Source organism: Equus asinus, chromosome 19, assembly GCF_041296235.1.
Source record: "Equus asinus isolate D_3611 breed Donkey chromosome 19, EquAss-T2T_v2, whole genome shotgun sequence".
In the NCBI taxonomy this organism is placed as follows: domain Eukaryota; kingdom Metazoa; phylum Chordata; class Mammalia; order Perissodactyla; family Equidae; genus Equus; species Equus asinus.
Window position 1 is genome coordinate 1,223,201 of NC_091808.1, and position 27,214 is coordinate 1,250,414.

General features: G+C 43.3%; 1 protein-coding gene across 8 annotated transcripts in view; it reads right to left on the reverse strand.

Moving 5' to 3' along the window:
• FARP2 (FERM, ARH/RhoGEF and pleckstrin domain protein 2) overlaps positions 1–27,214 on the reverse strand; it is a 109,310-nt gene that overhangs the window by 50,702 nt on the left and 31,394 nt on the right. For 5 of the 8 annotated variants that reach the window (XM_044751500.2, XM_044751498.2, XM_044751497.2 and 2 more), the window contains exons 3-7: positions 10,254–10,358; positions 9,521–9,563; positions 8,043–8,121; positions 5,016–5,113; positions 2,842–2,956 (exon numbers count right to left, since the gene is read on the reverse strand). In XM_044751500.2, the coding sequence (XP_044607435.2) occupies positions 2,842–2,956; positions 5,016–5,113; positions 8,043–8,121; positions 9,521–9,563; positions 10,254–10,358 (440 nt within the window). Of the gene's footprint in view, positions 1–2,841; positions 2,957–5,015; positions 5,114–8,042; positions 8,122–9,520; positions 9,564–10,253; positions 10,359–11,180; positions 11,215–27,214 lie in introns of those variants that run through there. The other 3 variants (XM_044751501.2, XM_070489170.1, XM_070489169.1) reach the window with 2 other exon arrangements.

Below are 27,214 nucleotides of genomic sequence, written 5' to 3' on the forward strand. Positions count from 1 at the left end.
CCACCCAGTCTATGGTATTTTGTTATAGCAGCCTAAACAGACTGAGACCAGCATCCAAATTGTTTTCTGCAAACTCAAAGATCCAAAAGAAATATGGTAAAAGTCAAGAAAAACACTTCTTGAATATCTTATTCAGTGATTACAAGGGTGCTCCCAGTGGGTCAAGGAAGAGAATTATAAACTATGTAAAAAATTTATCTTAATTAAAATGAAGGTAGGATTTTATTTTTAAAAAACCTAAACAAAAAGAATGATTAAAATAAATAGACGAGGTGTAATAAATTTCTGATGCCTGTGGTGGACAAAGTTAGCATATTACAACTGGGAGACCCAGAGGCAGAGAGCCATGCTCAGGGATTCTGTACTCCCTCAGAAAGAGTCCAATTTTATTCCTGTATAAAGCAGATCATCTGACTTCTCCATCCCTTACTGCCTGTCTATGGTTTTTTTTTTTTTTCTAAAGATTTTACTTTTCCTTTTTCTCCCAAAGCCCTCTGGTACATAGTTGTGTATTTTAGTTGTGGGTCCTTCTAGTTGTGGCATGTGGGATGTCGCCTGAACATGGCTTGATGAGTGGTGCCATGTCTGTGCCCAGGATTCAAACTGGTGAAAACCTGGGCTGCCGAAGCAGAGCGCGTGAACTTAACCACTCAGCCACGGGGCCGGCCCCCGTCTATAGTTTTTAAAGCAGCCACCTTAAGACATACACAAGCACATACATGCACACGTAGGCATGCATATGAACACACACAAGCACACCGGCCTGTACATATATGAACACTTGCACACATGCATATGAACACGCGTATACAACAAAGCAACATACATGAACATGAACACACCGTGAACACACGGGCACAAGCACACACACAAACACATGTAAACACGAACATACACATGAACAAAGTGCCCCTGCGAACATGAACACACATGCACAGGGCCCCGAGTCCTCCCTGAGGCACGGTTCTTTGCTCCCTTCACAGGCAGGCTCCTCCGGATAACTGCTCACAGATCTGTCACATTTCCTCACCTCACTCTCAGTGCACTTGAGCCTGGCGTCCACCCGGAACCTCACTGAAGCTGCCGTGGCCCACAGACAGGCACATCACCAAGCCCAAGCTGGTGGGAGCTGTGGTCCCTTTCCTGAAGCACTCTCCCTTGGGGTCTGTGGCCCCACGCTCCTGGCTGCTCACTGCCCTGTTCTCATGGCCTCTGTGGGTACCCCAGCTCTGCTCATCTTCCCAAGGTTGGTCTTCAGGGGTTTGTCCTGGGCTCTGCTCTCTTCTCCATCTGTCTCTCCCCCACCCCGAGTTGATCTCACCCACTGCGCAGCTTGATTTGGCCTCTGTGCTAACGACGCTCTGCCCACATCCCAGATCCATCTGTCCACTGGGCATTGCCGCCTTGGCGGGACACTTCACAGTGCTGTGCCCACCCCACCCCTTCCTCCAGGTATCCAGCCCCAGCTTGGTGTGTCTCGGCAGGGGGGACCCTCTCCCCAACTCCAGAAACAGATCCTGAACAGACGACCGTCTCCTTAGGGAGAGGTCCCTTTGCTTAGCAGGTCACGAGGGTCTGGACGTGACACTTGGAGCTGCAGCACCTTCCTCAATACCAGACAGAATAAAGGCAGCGGTTGACAGAGGCCAGAGCTCTGCACTGAGACTGCGGCTTCCCCAAGTAGCCCAGGCCTGCTAAACTGACACCACAAGGCGCCCCAAACCCTCACTCGCACCTTTGCTCAGTTTTACTATGGAAAAAGGGGTCGCAATAGTACATGTCACGCATGGTGTTTAAGGATCACAGCAGCTTGCACAGAAATGTCCGTGTCACGTGGCCCCCCAACGCCGTTGCCTCTGCCTGGAACGCTCCCCAACCTCGTGGCTAAGTCCCCAAAGAAGCCTCCCCAGCATCGTCCCAATCCTCCTTCCAACCTCACTGCTCCTCCCCCACGGTGGCAGGCTCTCCCCATCATTCTGGCTCACGTACCATAATTTAGTGACGTACGTGTGTATCCAGTGCCTGCCCCAATGACAGGCAAACGAGAGGCATTCCCTAAGTATTTGTGAGTGGTAAACGCGTGCAAAAGCACACTGTCTTCCGAGGGTCAAGTCAATCCTCGAGGTAGGACTCTCGGTGGGTGTTGTTCACACTGCCCCCCCAGTGCCGACGGCAGTGGCTGACAGACAGTTGACAACCAGACTTTTGTTGAAAGTGTGAAGGGGATTCCATAGAGCTTTACCCACATGATGTGATTTAGCAGAATCAACTTGCACCCTGACAGGCTCCTCAACATGGGCAAGGCCGAGTCGTCTGGGATCACTCCCCGTGGAGCTCTCCCTTTGGTGAACTGAAGGTCACACAAGCTCTGCCATAGCCCTGGGCCCTGGCCCTTCCGCCTCATGGCCCTTCCACACCCTCTTCAATCCTTCCTCCTCTAATGCTTTTCCTCTGGGTCTCCCTTGCTCCAATGCAGAAAACAACCCTGGACATACCTGCTCCACTCCAGCTCGCCCTGTGCTCCCATCATTGGAGGAGCACTTCCCCCACGCTGCCGAGCCACGGCACTTCTCACACCCCTGCAGTCAAGAAAGCTCGCACTCCTGTAGAGATCAGCACGGCAGCCCGCTACGGTCACTGCTCCCAGGGCCCTAACCTCTTTTCTAACCTTTTCTGAAGTGGCCCACCTTGCAGCCGCATAACCGCACCTCCCTGGGAATGGAGAGTCGTCACTTGAGCCAGAGTCCTGCAGAAGCTGTAATGACGGCTCCCTTTAGTTAAATGCACTATTCCGTCATGACTGTAGTGACAGCGTGCCAGGGCCGACTCTGCCCGACTTACGTGTGCTTCCGATGGAATTCCAGTATCTTTTCGAGGGAGCGCTCCTGGCTGGGCAAGTACTCGTTGACTTTGAGGTGCTCTCGATCCAGGGCTTCATCATAATCTCCTATTTCCGCTGAGATGAGATGATAACAGTCAGTAATTTTAATTTTCAAATAAAGAAAAACACAAACATTTGTACATGCAAATGCATAAACCAAAAGTAGAAAAAAATTATCCCAAGTCTGTAGTAAAATAATATATCCCTTAAATAAACAAGAGTTTGTATTTTATTTTCCCAAATATTTTATGCTTTTAAAGGCAAACATGAAGGCAGGTGAAGAGAATTTTTTCTGAGTTTTGAAGAACAAAGACGCTGGTGAGCGACTCCAGGGAGGCGAGTGCCGAGCTGCCAGTTTAATGTGAGCATGTGTCATGTTTTAAACCACACTCCATCCACAAGCTGTCTCTAGACTATGGTAATCAGGATAGTGTATTTTACTTATTTGTTTCAGGATAATGTATTTTAAATCATTTTTTCCTTCAGGGCCTCTCAAATTCTTGAGGAACAATGTCTCTCTCTAATTTCATGTATTTTAAGCTACAAATGTTTTAAACATAGTAGTTAAAGCCCAATAATTTTAAGCAATATACTTCTCTTTTTGTTTGGAGACAATCTCAAATTCACAGAAAAGTTGCATGCATAATATCACTTTAGTGTGTATTTTCTACAAACCAGAACACTCTCACCCATAACCACGGCACAACCACCTAAATCAGGATAGGATCACGATCTGCCGCTACATCCGAGCCTCAGACCCTATTCACATTTATCAACTGCCCGACTGTTCTTTTATAGCAAAAGGACCCAGTTCAGAAGCAGACATTGCATTTGCTTCTCATGGCTCTTTAGTCTCCCTCAATCTAAGCAGCATATTTCTAACGTGAAAATTACAGTTGGACAAGGTATTATAACATAAATAAACTGTACACAGAGCCCTTAAGCAAGCAGCACTGCCAAAGGACAGTTTGCACTGAAAAGCCATCTGTCTACCCGAGAAAACTTCAGGCCAAATGAAAACAACTAAGTCACTTTGAGAACTTATGTTACTGACAGTCAATGAGTCCCTGAGTGCAGGATGGCAAACCTACAATAGCACGTGCTGTGTGAAGGTGTGTCAGGGGAAGGGCCAAGTACATTGCAATTAACCTGTATCGTATCTTTTAATTTTTTCTAAATATTGGCATCTGCGCTGACATCTGTTGCCAAACTTTTTTTTTTCTTCTTCTTCTTCTTCCCAAAGCCCCCCAGTACAGTTGTATATTCTAGTTGTGAGTGCCTCTGGTTGTGCTATATGGGACGCCACCTCAACATGACCTGATGAGCGGTGCCACGTCTGTGCCCAGGATCCGAACCGGTGAAACCCTGGGCCGCTGAAGCAGAGTGTGTGAACTTAACTGCTCAGCCACAGGGTGGCCCGCCATATACTTATTAATTCCTAAAATTTCCAAAACTTTCTACATCATACTTCCTGCGTTCAAATTTCAAAAACACTAGTTCTAGCCAGGAAGACATGGTTCAGCCTCTAGTCCAGAAGCAATGTGGGTATTCCCTCTATTTCACCAGCTGGGGCTTTGCAGAGCCCTGGGAAGCACACACCTGTCTTTCAGAACCCCTTCTTACGTTTCTCCCAGGTTATGTTTAAAGTAATTACAATTCTTCACATACTTCTGAACCATTTCTCGCTTTGCGTGAGATACTGAAGAAATGGTTACTTTTTCCTTCAGGGTTTAAGGCCTAACTCGTCACCAGAGGGGCTGTGACGTTCAACCCAATGAGGCCTCTTTCTGGGGGTGCTGAGAATTAGGGTCACCATCTGGCTCCTGGACTGAAGGGGTTTGTTGGTAAAATGTATGAAGGCACAAACGAGAGACAAACCACAGGAACGCGTGTGGCTCTGGATCTTGGCCTCGAGCCTCTATTTCCCAGGTGGACACTATGTGCCTCAAGCAGTTCCACTCCGTGGACGTTAATCTTCAGTTTGTCAAAAAAGTGAGCAAACTGAGACACTCCGACTTTTGATCACACTCAGCAGCCCTGCAGGAGCATCTGTGACTGGAGAAGCTGGTCCTCTCTGAGTGTGAGGCACCTACGACATCACACACGCATCTGCCCGCGGCCAGGAGATACTAACACTGCAGCAGGTGGGACGTGAGGAGGGCCGCCGTGGTGTCCGTGCAGGTCAGACGCTCCTCCAAGAGGTCTCTCCTAAGTTGCAAGGCAAACAAGTATCTAGAAGGGAGTTCAAACATCACAGAGATCAACTCCAAAGGCTCTAGGACGTACTCCCCACGTCTCCATTGCAGGAGAGCACACAGCCCCAGGACGCAGCAGCAGGACCAGTGACGTCAGAGCAGACAGTGAGCAAAGGCCAAGTCACCAGGGGCCCTTCCCATGGCAGCAGCTCACAGGAGCACTCACACGCTGACGACAAAGACAGAAGTTTGCTTTGCAGGCACACTACATCCCACAGCACTACAGCATCCGGTGCCACACCTTCCAGGGAGAAGCGCACAAATTCATATCATCTCTATTACACACGCAAAACTGCACTCACGATTGTGTGTGAAATTGCAGAAATATCCAATTAACATACAGCTTAAAATGTGGCTATGAAATTTTCAACAGATTGATAATATTTGGTCTTGGCTAGGATCTGAGAAACAGGCACTCTTGAATACCAATGGTGGGAATGTAGCTAGAGAAGGCAATTTGAAATATTTATATATTCATTTATTCCATCAATCAATAACTACTAAGCACGTATTATGCTTTGAGTACTGTTCTTGGAGCTGGAAATACAACAGGCAATGAGACAAACTCTCTCTGCCATTGTTGAAATTCACACTCTAGTGTGAGCTGTCAAAATTTACTGTATACTCTTAAAATTTACATGTCCACACCTTTTAACTCAGCAATTCCACTTCAATGAACTTTTCCTACAGAGATAGTTCCAGAGTTCACAAAGATATACGGACAAGGATGTTTATTTGCAGCATTCTAATAGAGAAAAGTTGGAAATAATCTAAATATGCACTACTGGGAGAATGGCTAAATAAAGTAGGTTACAGCTGTGTGTGCTAATGTGGAAAGATGTCCATGGCATGCTATGTATGGACCTGTGGGTAAAAAAAAAATCACCCCACAGCTCCATACGTACAGTCTGATGCTGCTTTGCAAAGTGATAATTTCTTTAAAGCCCTGGGTCTACCTGCATGTTGCTGTGAATTCATCGGGAAGACACACACCCAGGTGGCAAGACTTCCGGGGAGAGGAGGACGGGCAGAGAGTGCAGGGGAATGCTTACTCTTTACTCTGCATGGCTTTACTTTAAAGGTCTTTTCTTTTACTACGAGGATATATTTTTTTATACATAAAAACAAGGACCCTCGGGGCTGGCCCCGCGGCCGAGTGGTTAAGTTCGCGCGCTCCGCTGCAGGCGGCCCAGTGTTTCGTTAGTTCGAATCCTGGGCGCGGACATGGCACTGCTCATCAGACCACGCTGAGGCAGCGTCCCACATGCCACAACTAGAAGAACCCACAACGAAGAATACACAACGATGTACCTGGGGGCTTTGGGGAGAAAAAGGAAAAAATAAAATCTTAAAAAAAAAAAAAAAAAAAACAACAAGGACCCTCTGCGTAAACATGGCTGGAACTCAGGACCCAGAATTAGGTAACACTTTCTGTTATCATTTTTCAGGTATATATATTTAAAAGTTACTCCCTCAAAAGGGACTTTCTGGGCAAATGTCAGGTATTTAATACCCTGTTGAGATAAGTTGTGTTCACTCATAAAATACTTCAGTTCAGTTTCCTCCCCTGGAGGGCAGGGTAATGTGCTCTCTGTGCTCTCCTGCAGCTGACAGTCCCCCCCTGGAGGGCAGGGCAATGTGCTCTCTGTGCTCTCCTGCAGCTGACAGTCCCCCCCTGGAGGGCAGGGCAATGTGTTCTCTGTGCTCTCCTGCAGCTGACAGTCCCCACTGGAGGGCAGGGTAATGTGCTCTCTGTGCTCTCCCGCAGCTGACAGTCCCCCCCTGGAGGGCAGGGCAATGTGCTCTCTGTGCTCTCCTGCAGCTGACAGTCCCCACTGGAGGGCAGGGTAATGTGCTCTCTGTGCTCTCCCGCAGCTGACAGTCCCCCCCTGGAGGGCAGGGCAATGTGCTCTCTGTGTTCTCCTGCAGCTGACAGTCCCCCCCTGGAGGGCAGGGTAATGTGCTCTCTGTGCTCTCCTGCAGCTGACAGTCCCCCCCGGAGGGCAGGGTAATGTGTTCTCTGTGCTCTCCCGCAGCTGACAGTCCCCCCTCCCCAGAGGGCAGGGTAATGTGCTCTCTGTGCTCTCCTGCAGCTGACAGTCCCCCCCGGAGGGCAGGGTAATGTGTTCTCTGTGCTCTCCTGCAGCTGACAGTCTATTGCTTCGTGATATTAAAATGATCTGCAAAAACCTTCCACAGAGAGGTTCCCGAGACACTTAGGGTTCAGCTCTGAATGCACTTCTAGTCAGGAAGGCTAAATGGTTATTCTGTTTCTACTACAACGTCATCACAGTTCTCTTTTATCTTACATCTGAACTTGGGTTTTGATTGCTTTATTCATCACAAAATTGGTACATAAAACACAAGGTAAAAAACCTTCCATAATCCTGTTGTCCAGGTGAAACAATGTAAACATTTTCTTTCAATCATTCTCAAAGAACCAACTTGAATTCAACAGAGCAGCACAAGAGAAGCCACCTGAGATATTTCTGCCCCATATACTCATGAGGACTCTCACACCTGGTCCTTCTCCCAATTAAGTTTATTTTGTTGATAAAGAAGTAAACATATGGCTAAAATTCCTAAGGACTTTATGCACATGTATAAACCTATGCTTATTTGGGGAATATTAGTTCAACAGTGACCTAACACCCCACTGTCTCCTCTCAAACTTGTACCATAAACCTTTCTTCCAAGTCCTATTTGCATTTGAGTTTGTGTAAGAGTTAATTGCCAAAACGCTTCTTTTGACGACTATACACTGATTATACTTTTTCGTGTATGCTAGGCTCATTCGTCCTTTGAATAAATCTACCCTGAGCACCTAATGAGCCAGGTGCTGTGGGAGACACAGCTGAATTCAGGACCCCGCTGACAGCAGCTCCAGTTCAGTACAGGCTCTTTACCGTGTATATTCTTCTTGCAACTGACCCGGATCAGGTGGGAAAAATTTCACCGCTAGGCGAAGCATTGCATTCTTTGGCCCTATAAAAAGAAAAATTTTAAACTTCACAAATAAGGTCAATCTCTGTACTTGCTATCTTTCCATATACTTCAGTGTAATTAAGCTAGTGCTCTCAAATGGACTGTTAAAGTAAATCTTTTCAAATAAGATAATATTAAGAAATTTCCTACGTGTGAAATTATGAGTCCTAAGTATCAGGCATATGTATCAAAGAAAAATTAAACAATTGATGCATTAAGCAGAGATTACTCAAAGGAACCCTAAAAACAAGCAGGAAATTGGATATAAAATTTTAAAAATATATTCTTGTTTATATTTTAGGATTAAAAAAAGTTAAGGTGTTCAGGGCTGGCCCAGTGGCATAGTGGTAAAGTTCGTGTGCTCCTCTTTGGCAGCCCAGGATTTCCAGGTTTGGATCCCAGGAGCAGACCTAGCACAACTTGTCAAGCCATGCTGTGGTGGCGTCCCACAGACAATAGAGGAGGATTGGCAACAGATGTTAGCTCAGGGCCAATCTTCCTCACCAAAAAAACAGAAAAGAGAAACTACGGGCTGGCCCTGTGGCCTAGTGGTTAAGTTTGGCGTGCTCTACTTCAGTGGCCCAGGTTGGGATCCTGGGCACAGGGTATACCACTCATCAGTGGCCATGCTATGGTGGCATCCCACATACAAAATAGAGGAAGATTGGCACAGATGTTAGGTCATGGCCAACCTTCCTCAAGCAAAAAGAGGAAGACTGGCAACAGATGTTAGCTCAGGGTAAATCTTCCTCAACAAAAGAAAAAGAAAAAGAAAAGAGAAACTGTTTTGCTAAAATGCTATGGCAACCTAAATGGCCTTAGCTTCTCAGTGAAATATAAAGTTACTTCTACACATTCTTTTCTCCTCAACTCAAGTACTAAAAAAGTTACAGCTGAATCCAGACTACTAGAGATTTCTTCCTATACAATTACATAAGAGCTAAGAAGTATTACTACATGCCTTAAGTTTTAAAATTTAATAAAGAGACTAACAAAAAGAATTGTGTTTACAATTACAGAATAGTATTAACTATTTCATAAAAATTGCTAATCAAAGGAAGAACCTCAATGTCTTTTCATAACTTAGAAACTGCATAGTTATTTTTGCATACTGGCCAAAAATTCAAGTGATATATCAATCAGCATATCCTATTACTTTCAAATTTAAGGCAAGTAACCGAGAGCCCTCCGAGGTAAAGTACTGCCCCACTCCCATCTGTTCTGGTTTAAAACTGAACAGCAAAATGAGTTCCAAGTCCCTCTGCTGTCGGTGGTCACTTCCCTGCCATCCAGGGTGGTGACAATGGACATATGAGTATGCCATGGGTCTGAACAAGCAAGAACAAAAGCATCTTAAATGAACAGAACTTTAAAGAGTTAAAGAAAAAAAACAACTTACTTCGTACTTGCCTAACAATAGGTTTCATGGGTTCAAGCCAAATCTAAAGAAGATTTAAGAAAAGAGATCAAATCCATTAAACAATTTCTCTACTCAACAGATAGGTTACGAAATACAAAACTATTTATAATTAAGAGAGATATTTAAGGCAGGCCTATCTTGGCCCTCCTGCCCTTACACAAGGTCAAACCCTGACAGACCAGGAGGCACAGCAGCCGGCGCTGAGGCGGGGGGCAGGAAGGTGCCGCGCTGTGCTGGATGCCTCCACTACGCTGCACGGGGGCTGCTGCTGTCTCTGAACCGTCCCGCCTCTAAACATGGAAGCGCCACACTTTTGAAGGTTCATCTATTAGGTAAAATGAGGCATAACCAGTTTGGTAAATCAGTTTGCTCGAAATCCACTTTCAAAACGATTATCCTGCACGATGTACTAGAGGTTGCTTTTGTAACTTATGAAGACAGGATTTCCTCGGCACACGTGCTGCTTGCCAGAGCAAATTTAGGGAGAATGCGAATTTAGGCTTAGATAAAAGGCAAATACACTCCCAACAGCTACAAATAAAACATTTTAGTAGTGCAGCTTTGATAATAATGTACCAGTTATGAAATGCCTCGCTTGTATCATGACAGCAGGTCAAGAGCAGGTCCTTAAAGGCTCTCTGTGCCCCGTGTGCGCCACAAGCATTCCACTAGAGCGCTAGAGCCTGCTTCCAAAACCACCGAAAGCACATACCCAGCAGGACTGGCTGTTTTGAAACTCCAAGCCGAAGTAGTCACATTCTATCAGGTTCAAGCGCCTCCACACGTGGGTCAGCAGCGTCTGGCCGTCGCATTTAGGCTGTGATGAGACAGGTAAGAAGAAGCACGAAGAGGATTAAGTGACTTTGAACAACAGAGACTATGACACTGAGGCCTGAAGCTACTCCCCACAGGTAACACTGTATTGTATGCAGTTTCTTGCTTCACTTTGCCTCCTAGTAAGGTTTATAAACTATCACAAAGCAGGTAAATGACCTGAGGCTCTTTGAGCTCAGAAACTGACATCAAAATAAAGTGAAAAAATTCCTTCAATGTTACTTTCTCAGTGTGTATTTAGCCATATTTCTTTGTAACTTTAGGCTATAGAACCATTTGTAGTCTTGGTAAGCATTTTATCAAGTAATTCTGATATTTACTAAAAAGGTGAGTCTCACAGTCCACGTGTGCATTAGATCCCGGTGAATAACTTATTATTTGGTAGCATTTCAAATTAGTGATAAGAACATGGACTGTTCAGAGACGAGGTGGGGCAATCAGCTTTCTATTTAGAAGAAAATGAAGGTAGATCTCTGGTTCACACTGTTCACAAAAAATAAATTCCAGCGGACTAAGGACTAGAATAAAACAGTGGAGAATGTTTCTATAATCTTGGGGTAAGTCTTCCTAAGCATAGCACAAACGAAAGATGGATAGATTTGATTACATTAAAATGAAAAACTTCTAAATAGAAAGCCATTGAATAAAGTTAAAATCTAGAATCATACTGAAAAAATTATAATCTCTCATATTGCTCTTATGAATTGGGTGAAGAAATACAAATGACTATTAGACATACAAAAAGGTACTCAAGCCCTCTAATGATAACATAAACTAAAACAGTGAGATGTCATTTTCCACCTACCAATGAGGATTAGAAGAACGATGATGCCAGTAGTGGTGTGGCTGCGGGAAGACTGCCACATCCACACACTGCGGGGAGAACGCAAGTTCATATGACCTTCTGGAATAATGTAAAACATCTTCAGAATTTAAAGTGTACACATAGGGGCTGGCCCTGTGGCCGGGAGGTTAAGTTCGTGCACTCTGCTTCAGCAGCCCAGGGTTTCACGGGTTTGGATCCTAGGCGCAGACACGGCACCACTCATCAAGCCATGCTGAGGGGGCATCCCACATGCCACAACTAGAAGGACCCACAACTAAAAATATATACAACTATATACCAGGGGGTTTTGGGGAGAAGAAGGAAAAAAAAAATCTTTAAAGTGTACACAAATATCTTTGTCCCACCAATTCCACTTCTAGAACTTTCTCCTACAGGTATTCTCACACAGCTGGACAGAGCTAAATATGCAAAAACAAACTCAGTAAGAATTGGTAAAATAAACAATGGTACATCCATAACTGAAAATTATGCAACTTTTAAAAAGAACACAACTCTATATGTACTATCATGAAATAAAGTCCGAGACTACACTTTAGTCAAGAAAAAAAGGTTTCCATTTCTATACAGTGTATATAAGATGATTCTGTTTCATAAAACACGCACACCCCATTTTCATAAAATGGAAACAAGTCTGGAAGGCTGTACCTCGTACCTCTGAAGGTAAGTAACCACTGTTAAAGGGCTGAGTAGAAGTGGGGATGGGGACGAGGGCTTCCACTTTCACCTTATTTATGAACTTTTGTAATGTCTCAGTTTTTCATCAATAGGCATATATCATATTTACAATTAAAAAATTATATGGGGGCCAGCCCCATGGTGTAGTGGTTAAGTTCATGTGCTCCAGGTTGGGCAGCCTGGGGTTTGCCGGTTTGGATCCCGGGTGCGGCCCTAGCACTGCTTGTCAAGCCATGCTGTGGTGGCACCCCACATAAAATAGAAGAAGACCGACACAGACGTTAGCTCAGTGACAATCTTCCTCAAGCAAAAAGAGGAAGATTGGCAACAAATGTTAGCTCAGGGCCAATCTTCCTCAAAAAAAAAAAATTATATATGCAGTGGGGGGACAGACAAATCTCTACTGTTCCAAAAGACATGATATTCCTTTAAGTTCAACCACCAGATTTTCTTACTGTGTACCCGAGAAGTGTTTATGCTCCTATAGGACACAGAGAACCAGTACAATGAGCATCTCATCAGAACGGAAAGGTGAGCTAGAAAGTAATCTTACACAGAAAATATGATTTACAGAGAACAGAAGAGGAAACTTCCTGGGTTTAAGTCACTCTGACAGCATCTCTTGAAAGTATCAAGGGAAGAGCTCACTGTGATGCAGGCGGGTACTGGGAAGAGGCAGGCAGTGATCCGCAGGCACTGTGTTAGGAGGAGAATGCACTCACACCAGGGCCTCTCAGGCCGACGTGCAAGCAAATCTCCTCGGTGTTCACCAGTCAGAAATCATGGAAATCACAGCGTTTGATGCGATCAGCTCCTTCGAAACCTAAACAACCCCTGGGTTATACAACTACCTAGGAAGTCCTCTCAGAGCCACGCCTCCTCTCCACGCCCACCAGGAGAACCATGCAGGCCCTCCTCGCTATCCTCCCGCTGACATGTCACTCCACGACTGGAGATGGGGTTGGCGGTTGGGAGGATCCACAGGATCAGCTGGGAACACCCCAAGTCCCTCAGCTTGACCACACAGCCCTAGGCCACCTGCTTCACCCATTCTGGGGGGGATTTGCACACCCAGGCTTGTGCAGTCTGGCTTGCTCCAGGAGGCCTGCGTGACCAGGCTAAGGGACACCAACGGGCATCAGATGTGTAGGCACACATGAGCACTATTATCGTACAGCATCCAAGACTCAGAATAGGCTTTGTAAATCTGGTACAAACATGCATTTAATCACATATGTATTTGCATTTAGATACACATACCCCCCACATATGGATATACACATGAGTGGATACACATAAATACACAGGTATGGACACACACATATACACATGGCTGGGTTTATAGACATAAACATGCATGACACACACATATACATACACCTGAATGGATAGAGACACATATATATGCATATGGATGTGTGTTCAACCTCCTGAATTGGAGCAAATTTTACTAAACTAAAAAAGTTTTCCTAAGGCAACTATCCTATGTTCAGGTAACAAAAGGAATGTTGTTTTCTTTGTGTCACCTGAAATATATACTCAATTCCTACAAAAACCATCAGAACCAGGTGTTTTCACAGACCATGTAGGAAGAGACATTTCCAAAACTATTTAAATTAATCCAAAGCCTTGTGGTCGGGGGCGGGGGGAATTCCTTCTAAATCTGATTTATAGAAAAGAACCCCCGAACTCCAAACAAATCCACAAACACATACACACACTACAGAAAAATTTCCCTCTATGGTTATCAATGAAAATATCCTAAAATATCAGCAAACATAATCCAGCAACTAAAACTAAATGTACTATAACCAAGTAAAATTAGTCAGAAGATAGAGAATAATTCAATATAATAATAGGATGTTTATTACTACATTATATCAACAGATCTGTAGGAAAAAAACAATCCTAAGATTATCCCCAGAATCTGAGGAGGCATCTGATAAAACTGAATTTCTTTTCCTTTTTTTTTTTTTGCTGAGGAAGATTTGCCCTTTGCTAACATTCGCTGCCAATCTTCCTCTTTTTGTATGTGAGCTGCTGCCACAGGATGGCCACTGACAGATGAGTGGTGCAGGTCCGTGCCTGGGGACTGAACTTGGGCCACCAAAGCAGAGCATGCCGAACTTAACTGCTAGGCTACCAGGGCTGGCCCTCATTCCACTCTTGACATAAATTCTTAACAAAAGGAAGAGATATGTGAACCTTTAACATCTAACAAGATGAAGAGGCCACTCCCACAGTACACTCCGTCACTACCGTGTAACACTGACATCAAAACAGAAACGAGAGGTGAAAAGTCAAAAAAGAGGAAGCAAAACTATCAGTGTTTGCAGATACGATAATTTACTTTGAAAATCCAAGAATATCAACTAGAAAACTATTACGAAAAAGATGGAACTCAGTCTGCTGGAGGGGGAAAATTTTTATGCCGATATCAACAACCTCCACATACATAATTAACCATTTTCAGGACAGAAAGGAAGAAACAACCAAATTTGTAACAGTAACAAAAAGTTGAAATATCTTAGAATAGACATAATAAAAGTAAGCTCATGGAGAAATTTTTATAAGAGAGAAAAAGGAGAGCAGAGAAGAGCTCATCAAGTCACTCTGAGGCGGCGTCCCGCGTGCCACAACTAGAAGGACCCACATCTAAAAAATATACATCTATGTACCAGGGGCCTTTGGGGAGAAAAAGGAAAAATAAAATCTTTAAAAAAAAAATTCAAATGTCTACATCATTCTCTTAAAAATCCCACTTCTAAGAAGTATTTCACAGGCGCAAAACTATGCATGTAAAACAGTATTTGTTCCAATAATGCCTCTAATAGCAAACGATTAAACATAGCCTAAATCTACCAGTACAAGACAGGTTAATGGCACATCCAATGACATTCAAGGCAGACTTAGACTAAGGCTGCTCTCTATGCACCAAAATGGAATGACCTCCAAGATATACTGTTAAGAGAAAAAAGCAAGGTGCAGGACAATGCCTATGCCACCATCTGTACGGGGGGATATAAATACATAAATATGTATATATGTATGTAGGTACATGTATAGTCTCTCTCTGGAAGGAGCACAGTAACTAGGAATGGTGGTTGGTTCCTGAGAATTGAATTGTGTGACTATATATCTTATATCTTTTGAAATTTGTATCATGAGCATGTACTAATCTATTTTTTTAAAAAGTTTCTGCAATTTTTTAAAAATAAAAAAGTAGGCTGAGTGTGGGTGGGGGAAGGGGGAATTTGTACACAAGGACCAAGGGCAGGATGTTGAAACCCAGGTGGGGTGAGGGGTTATCCCTCAGTGAAGGGGTGGGTGGGGGTGGAGGAGGGTAATGTCAGTAATGTCAAGAGAGACAGCAGCCCAGACTGGGATGTCAGAGCAGCAATAGGGAAGATGTCTACGTGGGAGGGTTGCCCGGCATAGAGGGCCACAGTCACTAGGTCTGTCCACTGAGAGGTCCTGGGATCAGCAAGACTCAGAAAGTAGGGAGCACACCTCCCACACATATCTTCCTTGGAGAAAGGGCTGATGCCGAGTCTGGGTCAGGGAGAGAGCAAGACGAAACCACATTTTGTGCCAGAAAGGAAGGAAGCACTCACAGGAAAATGGAGACATGTCAAAAGGACACACACGCAGTTCCCACTGGTCAAATCTGGGACAAACTGAGCATCAAAGAAAATAAAGAAATGATGGCTAGAAACCCACTGAACAGAACAGGAATCCACAAGTCCACAGTGATATAAATAAATGAATAAACTGAAACTTTGATGAGCAATGAGACACTCTCATGTTTCAAAGAACCTCCTCACAAAATCCTTACTAGTGACCAAGGACGCAGAGTAACTTCACTGTGGAGAAGCCTGGCAGAGCTCACCTCAATCAGTGTCAAAGTGAACGTCCCCAGAAATGGGACACACTGCCACTGCACACCACCTACCAGGAGCAGGGAGAGCCAGCACTCCTGCGCCCTCCCTGTGTCTCAGTTGTCCTGGCTGCTGTGACACAGACCGGGGGCTCATCAACAGCAGGGATTTCCCTCTCACACTTCTGGAGGCTGGAAGTCCAAGATCAAGGCATCGGCAGATTCAGGGTCTGGTGAGGGACCCAGGTGGCCATCTGCTCGCTGTGTCCTCTCATGGTGGAAGGGGCGAGGGAGCTCTCCGGGGTCCTATTCACGAGGGCTCCACCCTCATGACCTAGTCACCTCTCAAAGGGCCCACACTGCCTAATCCCATCACAGTTGGGGCTGGGTTTCAACAGGAATTTGGGGGACACAAACATTCAGTCCATAGCACCCTGCCAAAGATGCAGGACTCGAATCCAATCATGAGGAAACAGCAAAGTCAGTCTGAGACTCGTCTACAAAATAACTGTTGTTGTCTTCAAAAATGTCAAGGTCTGGGTCCTGCCCAGTGGCACAGTGGCTAAGTTCGCACATTCCACTTCGGTGGTCCAGGGTTCGCAGGTTCAGATCCTGGGTGCGGACATATGCACTGCTTGGCAAGCCATGCTGTGGTAGGTGTCCCACATATAAACTAGAGGAAGATGGGCATGGATGTTAGCTCAGGGCCAGTCTTCCTCAGCAAAAAGAGGATTGGCAGCAGATGTTAGCTCAGGGCTAATCTTCCTCAAAAAAAAAAAAAAGTCAAGGTCATGAAAGTCACAGGCTGGAGACCAGAGAGGCGTGACTGTGGACTGGGTCCTTTGTTATAAAGGACACTAGTGGGACCAGTGGGGCAACCTGAGCAGGGCCTGGGGACCAGGCAGTAGGAATGGACCGTGTTACTGTCTTGAATTATACTGATGATAAACCTCCTTGTTTGTAGAAAATACATTTCAAGTGTAAGGGTGTTGGGGCCGTGTTGGCAACTCACTCTGAAATAACTCAGGAAAAAAAAATTCTTTAATTTTTGTACTCTTTTTGCATCTTTAAGTTTGAGATTGCTTCAAAACAAAAAGTTAAAGAAAACAAAAATACAGACTCTTAGCAGGTGAAAAAAAAAGACTACATATAAACTATTAGAATTAATAAATGAATTTAGCTAGGTCACAGGATATAAAGTCAATACAAAAAACAACTATTTATATAAACTAATAATAAACAACTATAAAGTGAAATGTAAAAAAATGCCATTTACAATGTCAAAGAAAATCAAATATCCAGGAATAAACTGAAAGATGTAGAAGTCTGCCATACTGAAAATTATAAATCATCGCTGAGAAAACCTAAAATAATGTAGGAAGGGGTATACTCAATATCTTCCAATCCATGAATATGCTCTATCCATTCATAGAACATGTCAGTTCTCCCCATGTGATCTATAGATTCAATGCAGTTCCAATTAAAATCCCAGCAGCTTGTGTTTGTGGGGACTGACAAGCAATTTCAAAAATTATATTGAGGGGCCAGCCCTGTGGCTGAGCAGTTAAGTTCGCGTGCTCTGCTTTGGTGGTCCAGGGTTTCGCCGGGGGAATCCTGGGCACAGACATGGCACTGCTCGTCAAGCCATGCTGAGGCAGCGTCCTACATGCCACAACTAGAAGGACCCACAACTAGAAATACACAACTATGTACTGGGGGGCTTTGAGAAAAAAAGGAAAAATAAAATCTTAAAGAAAAAAATTATATTGATACCAAAGACAACATTGAAGAACAAAGTTGTAAGACTCACTTTCAGATATCAAGACTTATTCTAAAGCTACAGTAATTAAGACAGTATGGTACTGGTGCAAAAACAGATCAGTGGAACACAGGAGAGTCCACAAGCAGATCCACATATACGCAGTCACCTGATTTACAGCAAAGGCACTACTGTAATTCAGTGCAGGAAGGAGGGTCTTTTCAACAAATGACACTGAGGGAAGTGAATATCCATATGGAAAAAAATGAACACTGACCCCTACCTCACACCACACACAAATATTAATTCAACATGAATCATGGAAAAGTAAAACAATAAAGCTTGGGGTAGGTACATATTTCTCAAATAGGACACAAAAAGCACTGACCACAAAAGAATGACTGATAAATTGAACTACCTGAAAATTACAAACTTCTGTACATCAGAAGACACTATTAAGATAGGAAAAAGGCAAGTAACAAACTAGAAGGTATTTGCAGTACAAAAATCCAACTAAAGTCAGATAGCCTATATATATATATAAAGATCTACAAATCATAAGGAAAATATAGACAATCCAATTAAAGAAAAACAGGCAAAAAGACTTGAATAGGCATTTTACAAAAGAGAATATCTAAATGGCTCATAAACAGTAAGAAAAGTTGCACAATATGACATCAGGGAAACACACATTAAAACCACAGTGAGATACCACAAGACTCCCCATAGGATGGCTAAAAATAAAAGGACTGATAACACGGAGTGTTGGCAAGAACGTGGAGGAACTGGAGTCTCGCACATTGATGGTGGGAATGTAAATCCGTACAATCTCTTTGGAAAAGTGATCGACAGCATCTACTGGAGCCACACATACACATACCCTATGACGCCGCAATTCCAGTCCTGGGTATAGACTCAACAAAAAGTCTGTTTACATACACCAAAAGACATGTTCAAGAATGCACAGGACCATTATTTATAGTAGGCAAAAACCGAAAACAGCTGAAATGTCGACCAAACAGGATGGATAAATAGTATCCATGTTTTGTTCATATAATGGAATATGACCCAGCAATGAAAAAACAAAGAAACCGTAGCCACATGCAACAATACTGATAAATCCCACAGAATATACACTTTATGATTATATTTACAAGAAACTCAAGATCCGGCAAAACCATTTGATGGTACTAAAGATCAAAACAGTGTCTACTTTTGGAGAGTTGTAAGTGACTGGGAGGGCACAAGCTGTACATCTTCACCTAGGAGGCGGTACCTGGGTGCACACATACGTAAAATTCATCCAGCTGTGCACGGAAGGTATGTGCACTTTACTGTGCAGGTTACACCTCAGTAAGAAAGTAATTACAAGGAAAATAGGTAAAAAAGCCTTCAGAGTTCAGGAAACCTGATCTTTCATTAGTTTTATAATAATCCCTCTATAAAATCTCTAATGTGTCAACTTAACTGCTGCTTGATAACCTCAGAACTCATGACGTGCAGGGCAGCTGGTGTTTCCTCCAGCTGTCTTCCGGCTCCTCAGTTCATCACAAGGAGTAACTTCTGTCCTTCAGCTATAAGAGCACAGACTTTGCAGCTGGGATCCTGGCTTTCCACTTGGTAGGTATGCTAAGCTTGGGACGCCACCACAGCACGGCTTGACAAATGGTGCTAAGTCCACGCCTGGGATCTGAACCTGTGACCCCCAGGCTGCCAAAGTGGAGTGCGTGAACTTAACCACTAGCCACCAGGCCAGCCCTGCTAAGTATCTTCTTGATAAGTGTCTAAAAGAGGAGATTGTTTTGGGTCGGCCCGGTGGCGCAGTGGTTAAGTTCACACGTTCAACTTCAAGGGCCTGGGGTTCACTGGTTCGGATCCTGGGTGCAGACATGTGGCACCACTTGGCAAGCCACGCTGTGGCAGGCATCCCACATATTAAAAAAAAAGCAGAGGAAGATGGGCACGGATGTTAGCCCAGGGCCAGTCTTCCTCAGCAAAAAGAGAGGAGGATTGGCTGCAGATATTAGCTCAGGGCTAATCTTCCTCAAAAAAAAAAAAAAAAAAAAGAGGAGATTGTTTCATCTACCCAGAATGAGAAAGAAAAGAGATGAGACGGAGATGCCCTGGATTCTATGATGGGGGCATGTTATTCAAGACGGCATTCAATAATTTCTTTTGGCAACTTGTATGTAAACATATGAAAACTCATTATTTTTTCTATATTTTAAAGATACTAAACTGAGTATTTTTCAATCTTACTTGCCAAAATAATTTTTCACAGGTTCATTCCTCTTAATTTTTCTAGGGCTATCATGACCAGGACTGTAGTTCATTAAACATCACAGTCGGCCCTGTTCTCAGTGTCCCTTGTATCTGTCACATGTCCATTTCTACCCTCTCTCATCTTCTATATTTAAAATTTACCTTCTGTTCCTAAAAATACAGAAATTCACCATCTGTTGGACTGTAGTACCCACTGTATGTTCCCCAAGTAGCAAATGATCAGACGAAACGAGCTCTCCCTGAACTACAGTGGAAAGGCCTTACAGACACCTGAGCACTGGGATCAACAGCAGACACTCACAGCGGAAGAAGACCGCTTCCCCCTGAAGGAAGCCGCCACCCACATCACAGCTGTGTTTCCACACTAGGCTGGACGAGAAACATCGTTAAGAATATACAAAATATAGGGTAAAAACAAAAATTTTTTGTTCAGTGTTTCCATTTTTCCAGTTGGTCACGGCATTGAAGTTCTTCTCCAAGCTTAGACATAAAGCATATTGTTAAAAATTTACATCAACAAAAGTCCATTACAGATTTTGCCTGGATGGGAATGGGCTACAAAAGCTCAGCTAACAAAGTGCTTCTTTATTCTTTGTCTGAATCAGTGTGGGAAACTTCTTCTTGAAAATGCTTGATTTTGTCCTTCAACTTGTTTGTTTCATGTGCCCATTTACAGTCCATTTGCCAAATTATAACTCCTCTATCTATCTAGATGCCCACTCCCATTATATAATTCGTATCTCTACTGTCAGTTTCATTACTTACGATTTTCCCTAATAATTAGATCAATCCCAAATATCCTTTTATAATATTATACTGTGTAATGAAAATAATCTTGAGAGTTTACAGGAAACTGTAGCTACATTCATTCTAGATTCTTTGAAAGGTCACCAACAACTTTGATGGGCATTTCATTCTTCCTCTGGCACACTTTCAGATTTTAGGTTCTCATATATTCATAAAACACTGTATACCAAAGATCCACTCCAAATTGCACTGAAAGTCATAAGGACTTGTGTTAAATTTGAGAGCATAAGGACGTAACTGCTACTTCTGCTATCAGGGCAGGGATTCTATGTCATAGGAGGAGGCGTGCCTTCCCATGCATTCAGTGTTCTGATACTAAAGAGATCAGCTGGCCCAAAAGTCATCTCTACCATAAGATGCGGGCATAAAATGAGCTTATGTATCAACGGATACATTACCCTAGCTCTTTCTACAACAGCTTCTCTTAAACCACTCAAGGAAACAGCACAGCTTAAAATCCCCACAACTGAATCTGTTAATATGGGTGAGGTAGTTACCTATATATTGCCTCTCTGCTCCAAAACCACCCTTCTTCGCCTTGCTTTGTGATACTGGGGCAGGACCCTGTAGCCATTTCTCTTTCAGGAGCTGGCCTTGTCGGTAATGGCGCTGGGGGATACCACATGAAGAAGGGGCTTCTCTCTCTGTTCCTGGGGTTTTTGGCTTTCTTGCTGCTACGGCACAAGCTGGCAGCAGGTAGCTTCCTTGCTGGCTGTGTGTAGGAGACCCACTGACTCACCCTCCCGGCCTGTGACTCTCCTCTCCCTCCAGTCCAGTGGGCAGCTTCCTGCCTGCCCGGCCATTCCCGCGGTGCCTTAGCAGATGTTTCTACCATCCAAGTGTCTGAACCTCCTTGGGGAGGAGGCCTCTTCCAAGTCTGGGCTGGTGGCTGCTCATGCATCTCCTCTTTCTGTATTCTTTAGTATTCTCCTTTCCCCCCCTCAGTAGTTAATCCCTGTTATGGTTAATAATTACTTCTCTTACATTTCCCAGTTCAAATTACTGGTGTGTTTTGTCTCCTGACTGGACCCTGAATAATTCAGTGGGGACACCCTGGAAAATGCCCATGGTCTTCACAGCCTTAACATCTTTAGCCTGGAAAGAAGAGTTCTAAAACTGGGGAGAAAAAAGCCAGCTCTACTGTCGTCCTCCTGCAGTTTGTCTGAACGTAAGCTGCCAGCACAATGACTGGAACGTAATGGGAGCAGCAGCACGGCATGACCCCAGGAAGTCTAACAGTGGGAGAGTCATAACCGCAGAGAGGGGCACTTAAGCACCCGTTCCGCTGGTTTCCTACTTAAATCCCCGAATTCATCAGGACAAGAAAAACTGTCTTCACGCGGCTCTCACAAGTAGGGGAAGGCGGCTGGCAGCCTGAGAACACAGCCCTGGTGATGAGCTTCCTAACAGAGGAACCAGTGGGGTGTGGAGGGGTTGAGATGTGAGCGCAGCGAGAGGGGAATGTGAAACACCCTCCCATGAGGCGAAGGACCGTCAGTCTCCTCACACCTGAGCAAGGGAACATCCAAAAGGACACGCACCCTATCAACGAGGCCCGGTTTCATCCCGCTTCCCCACCACATTCGTACAGAGTATATGTCATACATCAGCAGCCAAAGAAGCAACCCGCTATTTCTGATAAGTTTTAGGGGTTGGGTGTTCAACCCACTATGTTTTCTGTCCTTGTCTGTAACTTAGCATCAGGGAACACGCAGAATGGAAGCATATCTCAGCTCAGCAGTAAATCTCTCAGAGCAGTCAGGCTCTTGGGTAATCCTTTCTTCTTCCTCGTCAACGGAAGGGGTTCTGGTCGGCTTGCCTGTCCTCACTTGCATGTACTTGTGAAAACTCATACACAACAAGGAACCTGTCTGTCAGCGTGCCCTGCCCACGCACCTCGCCAGGACCTTGCTCACTCCCATGGCCCTGCAGCCAGGCAGCTGTCGTTTTCAGAAGGGAGGCCTGCCTGGGAAAATCAAACTGGGCCTTTTAAAAAGGTCAATGAAACCAATACTGATCAGTCTGGATCTCCTCTGTCTGTATTCTTTAGTGTTCTCCTTTCCCCCTCAGTAGCTAATCCCTGGAACCTCATTTGCAAAAATACATGGACAACCAAGAATGACCAGACACTTAAACCCAACTCCTGAAATAGAGATAGCAACCTGAAAAGCAGAGAAATTAATTCCCAGTGAACAGAGAAAATGTGATATATACCAAAGAAAATGTAATTAAAAAAATTAAGATTCTCAAAAAGGTCAATGTATTCTTAAAATGAGGAGACTTTGAAAAAAATCAAGGCAACTAGAGAATAAAAAGGGGAAATAAAAAGATAACTCTAGAAATTAAAGCTCAACAGGAGGCCTGAGTTGCAGAATGGGTAAGATGTAATCTGAATCAGCAGTGTGGAAAATAAATAGAAGCATTCTTCTAGAGATGGAAATAATGAAAGAAAAGTTCAAATTCAGGAATGTGTCTGAGAGGAATTCTAGGAGAGGAGATGATAAAGGACATGGGGTTCGAGGGGCAACAATCCAAAAAATACTCAGTGACTCTTCTCTTGAAGATGGTAACGTGAGCTGTCATTTCCTCAATCTCTTGCTAGAATCATTCAAAATCAAAAAAGAGAATAAGAAACAAAAATGTAAACTCCATTTTCAGCAAAACTAGGAAATTGCTAAACTCTGAATCACAAACTTTGTGGGAGGAGTGCCCACAGCGACAGAGCCAGAGCCAGAGGTGTTGGTGTGCACGGGAAGATGCAAACGAGATGTCACACGCAAATTTCAGAAGTAGCCTCAAAGAGAACCCATCAGCGGCGAATGGCATAACCTGGGAGTAAAACCTAAATCCCTTGGTGCAAAAATGAGGGGCAAGAGGCATTTGAGCTCATCTGGCCTGGAGCTGCACAGGAGGCCAGACCAAACCAGAAACCACAGCAAGCTGCCTGTGCGGGACAGCGAGAAAGGCTACACTGTGACAAACTCCGCTGCTAGCCACTGCCATTGGCTTGAGAAGAAATAAAGGCTAAACTAACTCACACACAAACTTCAGGTCATTAGATAAACTTCAAAATTCAACTAGTCTATAACCAGCCACCCACACAACACCTCCCTAAAACAGCCAATCCACGAGCAATTTATCTGCTTCAAAGATGGGTGATCAAAATAGAACCATCGCTGCAAATATTCAAAGATATTCAAGATAAAAGGAGGAAAGAAACGGAAAAAAACAAATGTCAGATGAACACTCAGCAGAAAAACGTTGCCTTTTAATAGATAAGACTTTGACCAAAATTTCATCATGAAATTAAAAAGTTAATACAGCAACTGCCTCTGTAATTTAAGAGCACAGAGTAGAGATACAAGAGCTCTAGAAAGAAAAGATAACAGCTATTGAAAGAAAAGGATCATCTGGGTGAGCGTTCCCATGTGCCTGCTTTCTAGTGAGTGACCTTGGGTAATACTTCAAGCTGCGCTACTTGTCTTTTTATTATCGAGTTGTGAGTTATTTAAAAAAAATATTCTGGATATAAATTCCTTATCAGTTATATAATTCGCAAATATTTTCTCTCATGCTTTTCACTTTTGCAATAGTATTATTTCTAGCACAAATTTTTTTATTTTAATAAAGCCCAATTTATCTATTCTTTCTCTTGTCACTTGTGATTTTGGTGTCCATATATAAAAAACCATTGTCTATGGGGCTGGCCCCATGGCGGAGTGGTTAAGTTCGCGCGCTCCGCTGCAGGTGACCCAGTGTTTCGTTGGTTCAAATCCTGGGCGCGGACATGGCACTGCTCATCAAACCACACTGAGGCAGCGTCCCACATGCCACAACTAGAAGGACCCACAATGAAGAATATACAACTATGTACCGGGGGCTTTGGGGAGAAAAAGGAAAAAAATAAAACCTTTAAAAAAAAAAACCAACAAGAAAAACCATTGTCTAACCTGAGATCACGAAAATTTACTCCTAGGTCTTCTAAGAGTTTCAGTTTTAACTCTGACATTTAGATCATTGATCTATCTTGAGTCAGTGTCTGTGTGTGGTGTGAGGTAGGCGTCCAGCTTCGTTCTTTCACGTATGGGTGTCCAGTCGTCTTGGCACCAGTTGTTGAGGACTGTTTGTTTCCCACTGAATTGGCTTGGCACTCTCTTCACGACATTTTCATGAGCTGATCATACACGTAAGGATTTCTGGACTCTCAGTTACTCCACTGACCTACATGGCTATCCTTATACCACTACCGCACCCCCTTGATTACTGTAGCCTGGGGGTGAGTTTTGAAATGGGAACATGTGCGTCCTTCAACTTTCTCCTTCTTCAGGATTGTTTTGGCTATTCTAGGTCCCTTGCGTTTCCATATAAATTTTAAAATCAGTGTGTCAATTTCTGCAAAAAAGCCAGCTGGGATTTTGACAGGGATCACATTAAATCTGTAGATTAGTTGGGAATTAATACCATCTTAACAACAGTAAGTCTTCTCATGACATGAACATGAACATGGCATGTTTTTCCACTTATTTAGATCTTCTTTACTTTCTTTCAGCAGTTTTATAGTTTTTGGTGCATAAGCATAGTATTTCTGTTTGGAAATACTGCACTGTCTCTGTGATTGTTACAATCTGGGCTACCCTAAACAGGGAGGGCATGGGGAAGTGGAGTGATGAAATGCAAAGCAAAACTCCGGGGCTTTCACAGCTGAGGTTTATGTTTCATTTTACTGCCGTTTGCTCGAAGTACTAGGAACGGTTGCTAATAAGTACTTACGATATTTTGGTAAACATCATCCTAAAATGAAGTGAATAATACATGTTCTCTAAGCCAAATCTTTTCCTTTAATCTTTAGGTATTTATTGAAGGAAAAAAAATCTGAGTTTCTTTTGACACATGGTTCTGGCATTTAAAATTTCTCATTAAAGATCACGTTTTTCAGAAACACAGAGTGAGATTTATTGAGTTTGCTTTTAGTAGCATGTAGCCTTTTTTCCCCCTAATTAATGGAGCTTTTGAGAAAAAACATACAATTTTGTTCTATCACCTATCACTACTTCTAATGGACAGGCCAAATGTAAATGCAGAGCAGAATGGAACAGAGATGTAATTATTTTAGGATTTTACATATATTATTGTGTTTAGTTTTTCAGGGAAAAATTGCAATGTAAAAAATAGTAAATATTTCTGTAGCTGGATTCAACATAAATACTCTACAGCTGGGGCTGGCCCTGTGGTCAAGTGGTTAATTTTGTGCGCTCCGCTTCAGTGGCCCAAGGTTTTGCTGGTTTGGATCCTGGGGAAAGACATGGCACCACTCATCAAGCCAGGCTGAGGTGGTGTCCCACATAGCACAACCAGAGGGACCTAGAACCAGAATATACAACTGTGTACTGGGGGGCTTTGGGGAGAAGGAGAAGAAGAAGAAGAAAAAAGATTGCCAACAGATGTTAGCTCAGGTGCCAATCTTAAAAAAAAACCTCTACAACTGTGATTTAAGTTTTAAAATATAGGAAAATGGATGCACAAGGCAAAAGGGAAGATATTTTGACCCGATAAATAAACAAATCAGTGGGTTGTATTTTAATTATAATTTATTGGGCTTGGGAATTTGCAATTATTTTTATAATTAAATGGGAAAGAGAAAAGACCTTTTCTGGGTTATTCCTTTTGGAACTTTTCTATAAAAAAAAGTTAAATTAAAAATCTCCAGGTTACTAATTGGCTTTTCAAAAGTCTCTCTTTATGGGTTATAACTACAGATTTCTCCTTCAAGAAATTAGTAGTTGACTACTAGAGAGTGTATACGTTTTGAGGTTCTTTTGTTAAATTTATTCCCAAGTATTTTATTCTTTTTTGATGCCACTGTAAATGGAATTGCTTTCTTAATTTTATTTTGAGATGGTTCATTGCTAGTATAAAGAAATACAATTGTTCTTTGTATATTGATTTTGTATCCTGCAACTTTGCTGAATTTTTTGTTAGTTCTAATAGGTTTTCTTTTTTTTTGGTAGATTCCTTAGGATTTTCCATATACATGATAATGTCATCTGTAAATAGAGATATCAGGATGCCTTTTATTTTATTTTTTCTTCTTTTTCTTTTTTTCCTAATTGTCCTGGCTTACACTTCCAATACTGGGAATTTTTTTTTTGAGGAAGATTAGCCCTGAGCTAACTGCTGCCAATCCTCCTCTTTTTGCTGAGGAAGACTGGCCCTGAGCTAACATCCGTGCCCATCTTCCTCTACTTTATATGTGGGACGCCTACCACAGCATGGCTTGCCAAGTGGTGCCATGTCTGCACCTGGGATCTGAACCAGCCAACCCCAGGCCACCGAAACAGAATGTGTGCGCTTAACTGCTGTGCCACTGGGCCGGCCCCTACTGTGTAAATTTTTAAAGCTTTCTGTAGCTCAGATTTCTCAAGTGTAAAATAAAACTAATAATAATGCTAATGGTAAGACGAAATTAAATAATATACGCAAAGTGCTTTAGAACAGCACCTGGAATGTGGTAAACACTCAATGTCGGCCAGTAGATTGTACATAAGAACCACAGCTAAAGCAAATGATTCAGAAAGGTTGAAAATAAAAGAA